This window comes from Sinocyclocheilus grahami, unplaced genomic scaffold, assembly GCF_001515645.1.
Source record: "Sinocyclocheilus grahami isolate Dianchi unplaced genomic scaffold, SAMN03320097.WGS_v1.1 scaffold2373.1, whole genome shotgun sequence".
Lineage (NCBI taxonomy): Eukaryota > Metazoa > Chordata > Actinopteri > Cypriniformes > Cyprinidae > Sinocyclocheilus > Sinocyclocheilus grahami.
In genome coordinates, this window is record NW_015507552.1 from 41,324 (window position 1) to 52,376 (window position 11,053).

The 11,053-nt window shown below is 37.9% G+C and overlaps 1 protein-coding gene across 2 annotated transcripts; it reads left to right on the top strand.

Annotated features, from left to right (window-relative positions):
• The first annotated feature begins 4,638 nt into the window (after positions 1–4,638).
• On the top strand, positions 4,639–8,485 carry LOC107574892 (somatostatin receptor type 2-like). 2 transcript variants are annotated; one of them, XM_016261313.1, is made up of 2 exons: positions 4,639–4,783; positions 6,913–8,485. In XM_016261313.1, the coding sequence occupies exon 2, from the start codon at positions 6,957–6,959 to the stop codon at positions 8,082–8,084; it is 1,128 nt and encodes a 375-aa protein (XP_016116799.1). In that variant the 5' UTR covers positions 4,639–4,783; positions 6,913–6,956; the 3' UTR covers positions 8,085–8,485. The 2 variants fall into 2 exon arrangements, with proteins under 2 accessions (XP_016116799.1, XP_016116800.1); XM_016261314.1 differs by having other exon boundaries at positions 4,639–4,760; positions 6,911–8,485.
• The last annotated feature ends 2,568 nt before the right edge of the window (positions 8,486–11,053 follow it).

Below are 11,053 nucleotides of genomic sequence, written 5' to 3' on the forward strand. Positions count from 1 at the left end.
TGATGGAGTAGGTGGGACAGTGAAAAAATGCATTAGTTCAGCTGTGCTAAGCCAAGGTTATTGTGAACAATGCACAGTCCTTTGCCGAAACAGCTGTGCATTACTGCCCAAAAATTTATATTAAACGCAGGTACATTCCTCCAGAACCTCCTGAGAGACTTATACAAGAAGGCATATGATCTGTGGTTGAAGGCAGTACAAAATCAGGTGTCATCCAATGTTCTCACCACATTACCATCATGTAATTAATACTCCCAAGTAAGTCATATAAGTTCGCAATCTGTGTTTTCTTTATTTTCTTAAATAGTGGATAGATTCTAAAATGCGTTAACGTTTATCTCAACTTTATTTGTTATCACGTAGTATATGTTCTGCACCTGCCATATGTAGACGAGTCCCTAATCCATTATAATGAAGAGATCCTGCTGGGTGAAGGTGCTTTTGGAAAAGTATATAGAGGTTATTCTCAGGGCACTCCAGCTGTCTTAAAAAAGAATCTGTATGGCACAGCAGGACTTCCAGACTAAGACATCCAGCATGAAATTCTTGTCTATATTGACTATATTTACTTTGTTAGCGCACATTGCTATTTTTGTGCTGAACAATTAGCATTTCGAGGAAGGAGGGATATCAAGAGAGGTATCGGTTGTGTTCGAAACACTTAACACGCGAATGCTTCAAGAATTGGACACAACACGAAATTAATCTGTCATTAACAGATACACTGAACTGAATCCTCTGAACAGACACATGCACATAAAATTATGACAAAATACCCACCTCGATAATCATTCCGGTAAACGCGGTCTGTTAGGTCTCAAGTGAATGAAAACAGCTGAGAAAGAACCACTATTTATTTTACAAAAGCACAATGTTTAATTGTTGTAAGATGCATGTTATTTTATGTAATTGCTGCTTAGGTCTCTCCAAGAAGCTGGATGCACTAGGGACAGAGCGTAGTTGTGGAGAGGTTCTGGCCTGGAGGAAAAGTGTTATAAACCACCTGTACTGGTGTGCATTATCCTCCAAAATTGGTGAAGAAGCCGTGGAAAACTGGAAGTCCGTTACTAACCAAGTGCAAAATGTGCACCATCATGACAGCGACTTATTCCCCGTCTGCACCCACCCACCTCTCGAGATGCGAGCTTGGCTGAAACCGAGTAAGTTTGGTAACAACCGTGAGAATAAATTGGGGACCCTGGATTACTCTGATTGTATTGTTGATGATTTGACAAGATCCTTTTCTTCAAAACTAATTTAAACAGTCAGTTATGTATTAAGGGATTAAGATAAAACTTTAAAATAATGTTGTCACACATAACAAATCTGACTCACAAGTAAAATTTTATTAATTGCTAATTACAATACTCTTGACATTTAAAAAATGTTTATGTAATTTTGCCTGCTTGGATGTTTCCTTGATACAATTAACAGTACAGTTACAAACGCTGATGAATTAGGCACTAAAGCTTTCGCGACATGATGCTGCAACAGCGAGCGACTCTTGGAAGATGTAGCAAAACTGAGCCCTCACCATCAGACCTCCTCGATCGAAGGCCTTCGTAGCCTCATAATGAAAGAATGTGGCGTTCTCTTTTGTGGGAATGTTGAACAGGGGCGAGTGCTGAAATGTCATTTCTGTTCATAAATAATTCTATATGTGCATCTGTCACACTGTCCTATATTGGAAAATACCTCATTTATCACACTCTACCTAAACAAGTTTTCTTATTTCCATATTTTCATTTAACTATGTATGTTGCTGCTTGCTGCTCTCCACTTCAATGGAAATGCCTATCGTCAGTATGCATGCAACATCGCTCAGAGTCAAATAGCCAAAATACAAGAAAGGGGAACATTCCCTTTTCTACATAAAAACAGCGCCAACCTACAGTAAGTACATAAGGACAATGTAACCATCAAATAAATATGATATTCAGTTAATATGGATGTTCCATTATGTTGCATATGGTAAATGTCGTTTGATTGCCCACAGTGAATGATCCCAGTGGTGGAAAATGTCTACTTAAAAATGGCCATGTTCTTTGTATTTTTCTCATTATATAGACTATGTGGAGGCTCTGCCCGACCTGCAGGGAGCTCTAGTCAGACCCTGGTCACGTTTTTCTGAGATAAATTGATAGAATATATGTGTATCTTTTGTGCAAATAGTCAAATGTACAAACCCGATTCCAAAAAAGTTGGGACACTGTACAAATTGTGAATAAAAACAGAATTGTCACCATGTTTTGTACATTCCTCTTGCGCCTGTCTTTCGCAGCTTCTCGTACAAAACGTGGTGTAGTCATGAGGTGCTAGTTCACATTTAATACATGCTTCTACAAACAAAGTTTCATCTGCAGATATGGTCTTGTTTAGGGATCTGCCTTTGTGCATACAGACATCTGACTGCTGAGTAGTGATTGTGTTTTTCAGCAATAGTGTGTAAAAATAAAAGCATAGCTTAGGAAAATGCGTGAAAATAAAATGTGGTGCAACCTGAGCAGATCTTAATTTTATGCCGCAATCGACACTTTTCATTAGTTTTAACTTTATTCGCAACAGACGTAATAGACTTAGTTTAATTGTGCAGGGGCATTTTTGTTCAATTTGGTGGCATTTTTGCCCCAAGTCCCTGTGGCCAGGGGAAGGCTAAGCCTTACACATGCTTCGCCTATGTGCTGGGTCTTTAATGTTGTGAGTTTTTCTGCCTGAAGTCCTGGATATTTTGTTGAGATACGTGGCAATCATAAGCAATTGGGGGTTCGGTGCCTTGCTCAAGGGAACCTCAGTCATATAATTGAAGGTGGAGGAATGTAGCATACAATGTATCATACAATATGCATGATGCTTAATGTGATTATTGTTCATTTTTGTCATGCAGTGTTGAGTGTAGGAGAGTTTTTCAGAGGTTTACTGCAGAGTTCAGTTGGTGGTTAAAACACCAAAAAACAAGGATGGCATCCAGAAGCGTATGCAAGTCTACACTCATACACTACTACAGTACTACAGAGCATACACAGGTAATAATGAAACTTTTCACGTCCAGCACATCAGGTTCCCTCTCAAAGCCTGTTTTCATTGCAAGTGAATGATGACAATTTTCATTGTGGGGTGAACTAACCCTTTGAGTATCCGTATTGCCAGTGCCTGGTCTCCCCTCGCACATGAGAAACCTCATAAAACCTGCTAGCTCTCACTCTAGGCTTGTACATTTCCCTCCACAGTGGACACTCCGATTGTCTCGAGTACGCTCCTCTATTAAGGCTGCCAACTTGGGCTTTCCAAATGGAAGAACCCATTTATAACAGATTAATGTAGGTACGTACTTCTGTGTCACATTAAGTAAGTGAATCCTTGAACGTCCTTTAGCAGCAAAACCTCCACCAGACTTTTGACCATTTTTGAGCATCAATTTACATGCACTTATGAATTGTAAATAGTATCATTTGCAGCTTTATTACAATTCCATTTTCTCAACTGTATTGTTATTATTATTGTTAATTTGTAGTGTTAAAATTTGCATATGTAATATTTTAATAAATTGAAATTGGGGGGGGGGTGATCAGTCTTTTTTTCCAATTTCCCCATGGAAATGAATGGGTAACTATGGCAACAAGGATTTGTTTCCCCCACACCACGTTGGTAAATGATGCATCGCTGACTAGTGCTGTATGATGTAATCCTTCAGACAAATCCTGCCGCGGCTCTTAGAAGGCATGTTCTACATAAGCTGGTCCCAGTTATTCAGAGACGTCGCAGCTGCACAGAAATGAAAACCGCCGCGCAAGAGCTCAGCAATGACTTTCCACTACCAAGCTTTGTTAATGGTGTAAAAATCCGGTCACCACTGTTGCCAACTACTTTCAATGGAAAGCAGCCAATGCCTGTTTGAAAAGTCACTAAATGTTGCTCAATGACGCTGTGTGCTAATTATCCTGAAGTAAATTTGATTGTGCCAAAGTGGAACTATTGCAAGTATAGCAAGTATACTTCAGGTACATGTTAAATACCTTGCATTCCTTAATAATAGCGACACATTTTAGGCATAATATTAAGAAATGTGCATTGTGCAATAAAGAAATACTCCAAATAAAGTTGAATTATAACTTTATATCAGTAAGTCTTGTGATGTCAATAATTATGTTTATGGATTTAAAGTATACTTGCTTTCAATTTGTAATGGTTTTACTGGTTATATAATGGGAATTTTATGGGTTTTAATGGAAACTGGTCCCTGTGGGTCTTTACTGGTAATTTGTCACCGTTGATTGGTGGCTTGTCAAAACCACTAAATCCTAATGGAATATGTCCCAAAACACACTATAGGAAACCATTTTTAATGGTTAAATGGTATTAATGATTTAACAGTTGATGGTTTGTAATGTTAGTATTTGTAATAATCGTATTTGTAGTGAAAACCATTAGAATTTCTGTGATGGTTTCTATTGTGTACACACAAACGATATCAAAACTATATAATACACAGTGTATATAGAATAATGTTTTGAATTGATCTCACTGTATAGGTAAATGCACTGAGCATGTACAAACACATCAGTGATGAACAAACACCAGACACAGTAGCATGAAATGCTCTCATCAATGCACACATACACAGTCTCTCTCTCTCTCTCCGAGAGGCTTGTCTCAGCACAGGGTCTCGTCTCGTCAGGTTCAGTTCAGATCGGATCAGATCATGTGTTTGGATATTCCACATGAGCACATCAGCAGAACCATGAGCGGGATCCCGCTGTACTGTACAACGCACATCAACATGAAGGTAAGAAGGACCTGTTCCAATGTATTTTATCTATCAGAAAATTCAGTCGTTTAAACAATAATGCTTGTCTGCATTTAAAAGTATTCCAGGAAAATCACAATGGATATTAATATTGAACACTGTTTTCCGTTTCAGAATATTTTCTTAATTTTATGGCCACTTTGTATGAATGAACCATGAAGTGAAAGAGTTATATAGAGCAATGCAAGTCATTGTCTTCGTAAAACAATTATCTTCATGTCTAGATAGAATAACCACCTTTCAGCTTAAAATCCTGTTTCCTAAAGAGACTCAAATTAATGTAAGAAATTAAACCCCTTGCATTGACATGTCAGCTTTGGACTGTCAGTGAAGTGACTGGAGCTTTAGTGGTGAATGTTAGGACTAATCATAGTCATAAGTCATAAGTGGGTCTGTATCAGAGAGGGGCATTGATCACTTTGCCTTTCAGCCTGTTTGTCCACCGGGGATGATTGTGACATCGAGGACATTGCTCTCTCAAGTCACTGTAACGCTGTACAGAGCAACATAAAAACCAGTCTGACTGGAAGCGTTAATCTTTCACTCTTTGGTCCAAGAACAGTTTCAGGCTTCAGCAATGTGATTGGAAATGTAATGGTTGTACTAAAAAGTAATACTGCGCCCTAATCAACAGAGATGGCAAAAGTACACACGTCCTTCACTCAAGTAGAAGTACAGATACTCATGTTTAAAAATACTCCGGTAAAAGTTGAAGTACTGACTACACTTTTTTACTCAAGTTAAAGGATAGAAGTATGGGCTCTGACATGTACTTATGTACAAAGTAGCCATTACAGCTACCTGTTTTAGTGTCACGCGGGTAACAGGACCTAACGTCATATTAATACATTAATACAACATAGCTTGCATTACAAATTTAGTTAGAACCGCCATGTAAAACAAGGCCAGACTGGGATAAAATTTCACTCATCCAGGCCATCCCATGCACCCACAACAAATTCTGAAACCATGCACAACACTATTTTTTGTATGGCCATCACAAATAAAAAAAGGTTTAAATCCTTAGGCTGGGGTCGTGCAACATAACTATATTTTCTAAATTGCCTAAATGTCAAAATTAGTACAACAATAACTACACAATCACAATATCTTTATAGAAAAATCCTAATATTGAATATGTTATTGCGTTATCATGAGTCATATTTTTCCCTTTATGAAAATTAACCATGGTTTTATTTCGTGTAGAATTATACGCAATACCAGTCAAGTCTAACTGATTCATGATTTATTAGAGATTTATTATCGAATGGCGAAAATACAGATTAAAACTAAAGTAACGAGCCTGGTTTGAAAACACAAGAAGTAGAAAGTACAGATACTTGTGTAAAAATGTAAGGAGTGAAAATAAAACGTTTTATAATAAGTAGATTTTTCTGGTATCAGTACTTTACTTCACTATTTAAGTACAGTACCGAAGTATTTGTATTTCTTTACACTCTCCATCGCTGCTAATCACAGCCATGCTGATATAGAGTGATATTGCACGGCTATTTATGTGATATTTCTCATATATAAATACACGAGGTTCCATTTCAGTTAGGGTGATGTTTTAAGCATTAGGACAGTTCCCTATGTAGGCTGTTGTCACAAACAAGGCAGTGTCCTAGGTTTTGGAACGGAGAAAACCTAGTAGAATAAGGCATTAATATGTACATTGTAAGTATTAATAAACAGTCAATATGCTAGTAGGCATGTTTCCATTACCCTTCAAATTGCGCAAATTGAAATTGCGAATTGAAAATGCACCAAATGGAAATGCGTCAATTTCACAAAAATGCCCATATATCACAAAAAAGTTTTTACGCTCGCATGAGGTGGTTTTTCAGGCAATTCGAAAAAGGAATATTTCGCAAAACTGCAATGGAAACGGGTTTTTTTCGCAACAGGTCATATGGCGTATATATGATCGGTTAATTGAAACGCCATCATTTCGCAATACTTTTTATCGACATTTATAAAACATCGCCAAAGTTTTGCGCAAATCTGTAATGGAAACGCACCTACTGATATGCATGCTAATAAGCAACTAGATAATAGTGAGAATTGGTCCTTAAAATAAAGTGTTACCATTTATTCCCCCCCCCCAGGCTGTATGTCCCACTTAATGGAATTGGGAGTCTGAAGGAAATTCATGATGGATTCCTGGACATTTTCGTTCTCACCCAGTAACCTCCCCAGCAATCTGTCCGGACTCCCCATGTACGATGGCATCATGCTCGGCAATATATCTGAGGAAGGCCTGAGAAACGAGACCGACCAGAGCTTGACTAAAACTAGCACGGTCGTCATTACCATCATCATGTACTTCGTGGTGTGTGCTATCGGTCTGTGCGGAAATGCTCTGGTCATCTACGTCATCCTGCGATATGCCAAGATGAAGACGGTCACCAATATCTACATCCTGAACCTGGCGGTGGCAGACGTGCTGTTCATGCTCAGTTTGCCCTTCATCGCTCTCCAGCTAGCGCTGGTGCACTGGCCGTTTGGCGCAGCTCTGTGCCGTGTGGTCATGACTGTGGACTCGCTCAATCAGTTCACCAGTATTTTCTGTCTGATGGTGATGAGCATCGATCGGTACCTCGCTGTGGTGCATCCCATAAAGTCCATCAAATGGAGGAGGCCCCATGTCGCAAAGACCATTAATCTGGTCGTGTGGGTCGTGTCGCTCGTCGTCAACCTCCCAATCGTAATCTACAGTGGGCTGATCACCAAACCCGACGGCTGCTTCTGCACTATTGTGTGGCCAGAGCCGCAGGAGACCTACTACACCGCCTTCATGTTCTACACCTTCTTCCTGGGCTTCTTCCTGCCTCTGATGGTCATATGTCTGTGCTATCTGTGCATTATCATCAAAGTGAAGTCCTCAGGAATCAGGGTGTGCTCCAGCAAACGGAGGCAGTCTGAGAAGAGGGTGACACGTATGGTGTCCATTGTGGTTGCCGTGTTTGTGTTCTGCTGGCTGCCTTTCTACATCTTCAATGTGACATCGGTCACAGGCACCATTAGCACCACGCCTTTTTTAAGGAGCATGTTTGCCTTTGTGGTGGTGCTGGGATACGCCAATAGCTGTGCAAACCCAATACTGTACGCTTTCCTGTCACAGAACTTCAAAAAGAGTTTCCAGAATGTTCTGTTCTTGAACTGTGCTTTGGATGGGGTTGAACACGCTGAAAGCAAACAGGACAAGTCACGAATCATGAATGAGCCAACAGAAACTCGCAACACACTGCTAAATGGAGACCTGCAAACCAGCATCTGAAAAAAACAAGGCTCAGCAAACTAGAGTTTCAACGTCTTTCGAAACTGTGTGGCACCCACAAATAGAGTAAGAGGACTGACTATAAACCAAGCATATATGGTTTCCATTTTAAAGCCCACTGTGATGGCTTAGTTTCCCAAATTTACGAGCAAAAATTGATGAATTTTCCCATTTTTGGCTATCATGCAATATTTTTCATTCATTGATTAAAACCTGTAAAATACATATTTATAAATTGTACTCTAGAGCTGTTATTTATAAAGGATATATATGGAGTTCCTTAAACAAATCATGGTCATAAAGACAACTAGGGAATTCTCCAGTGTCCTTGTGTTTGAAGAGAAGATAATATTCAGTACTTAGTCACTACCTAGTTTTTATATTTGTTTTTGCTGTACATTTGGTTACACTTTATTTTAAGGTGTCCTTGTTACAGTGTAATTATACATATAAGTACTGAGAGCTACATGTACTTACTGTATGGTTAGGATTTGGCTAAGGGTTACTTGCATGTAATTATGCATAATTAATCGTTATTATAATAGTAAGTACATGTAACGTGTAACAATGGCACCTTAAAATAAAGTGTTACCTTACATTTTTATTTTATTCGAAGACGATAAGATAAATTATGATGTAAGCAACAACAATACTGTGTTCGTTACACTATGAAAATATGCTTTCTAATTTATTTTTTTTAAATGTTTCCCTCTGTTGTTGCATTGTACACGTAAATATTGGCATCTAACTAATCTGAAGGGACAGTTCATCCATAAATGCAATATTGCTATATTTGTGCTAGTGGCGATTCAAGCCAAAAACAGTGCATTGGGTCTCTCTCATAATTTCTAATAACTGCAAAGATTCTGGCCTCTATCTCTTTGAGTCAACATAATGTTAAGGTCAGACAGTAATCTAGAGAGATGTTCCACATCTAAAGCGAATGCTCATTTGAAAAGGGCTAAAGCGTTGTCCTTATGTTGCTTCTGAGATCAGGCGGGGACACGTGTATCATGATCTCGGATGAACTCATTCGTTCAGATCAGTGCTCAGAGATTCCAAACATATCTTGCCTTCTTAACACTTGCTGACTGGTATTGCTTGTTTTCACTGAATGACGGCACACACAGCCACATGCATGTATCCTTACAATAGCAAAAGGCTTGATTTGTGTCACTACTTCCACCGTCTTTGTCCAAAATCTCTCTTTCTTTCTTCATCTCTTTAATTTCATTAATCTGCCAGTCATCAAGTGAGTTTTTTCAAGACTTTGTGGAATAAAGATGTGATGATCTGACTACAAGCAGGCTTGATGTATTTACTTTATGTCCATCTCCCATGCCATGTCTGTTAGAAAGCAAACTAGCTGTGAAATTCATGCAAACTAGTGACTTTTCCTGTTTAAATGAGTGGAATACATCCGGTGTACTTTATTAAAGATGTTTCAAGGTTACGATACTGTGAAACACTGTAGATGTACATTCTCTATCTATTCTTGCCTGATGAATGCGAGTGGGCTGGTCAGTCGTCATTCATTATGTGGTGAAGAGCACTATCATCTGGTGAAACAAAAACACAGCTGGAAGGGTGAATCTCACTCATATTATAAAAGTGTCAAGCAAAATGGCAAATATTGTATTGTGGCATTATAGCACGATCAATTATCTTTACTAATCTACGTCAATGCATTACATTTTAATTGACTTGTAAAGAACAGTTGTAAGTTACACTGAGATTTACTGTACTGAATTGAATTGAAAACCACAATGCTAAAAATATTAATAGTCCTAAAAAAGGCTTAATTTTCATGCAGGCCAAAGTAGAGTTATTAAAACTTTTTTTAAATTATTTTGGGGTGAAATATAATGTACAGTATGATCTATGAGTGTAAACGCAACCCACTTAATTTTCTTACATGACTATTGCTGTTAATTACTAATACAGATAATGACAATAAGGATGTGATTATGCAATCATAATGTGATATTCCTTGTGGAAAGTCAAAGAATAGCGTCTTTATTGTTACCCAGAAACAATCATTTAGCTACATTACGATCAAATGTTTGTGGTTGATGATGTACAGAGTGGATGGTAACACTTTATTTTAAGGTGTCCTTGTTACACTTGTACTTACTATTATAATAACAATTAATTATGCTTAATTACATTCAAGTAACCCTAACCATATAGTAAGTACATGTAGTTAATTAATATTACTCAGTACTTAATACTGAGTAATAAATGCATAATTACACTGTAACAAGGACACCTTAAAATAAAGTGTAACCGAGTGGATTATTTATTTATTATATTATTATTTATGTATTTAATACTGAAGTAGTCAGGTGAATCTCACAAAGCCTATCATGAACGTGTCGGTCATACAAGAAACTTGTGTCATTTTAAACCAGTATTCATTTATTTTCATACTAGAAAAAAATGATTAAAAAGGCAGCTGTTTTTCATTAGGGTTGTGACGGTGAGGAAATTTTCCCACCGGTTAATCGACGTGTGACAACACCGATAATATCACCGCGTTCCCTCTTTTCCTCACTTACCTTCCCTTTTAAATAGCTTGTAAAAGCGGTGTGCCCAATTTACTTTAACTTTCAAATAGCGGCAATTCGGAGTAAAGCAATTGTTCGTTTTTAGTTCGTTTGAATGTTCCCTCTTTTCCTCGCTTTCCTTCGCTTTTAAATAGCTTAAAAGCACCGTGCGCATTTTACTTTCACTTTCGAATTAGCGGCAATTCTGCGGCAATTGCTTGAATGCAACAACAAAATACAACGTCAAACTCACTTTAGCCTATATATAAAACATAACTTTTATTAACAAAACAAATATAAATACACCATGCTATAGGGCAGGCTATGCCTAATATAAAATAACAAATAACTTACATAAAGTTTTAATAGGTAGCCAATACAAAACTGGAAATGTATAATATATAACCAAATAAATAAGAAACG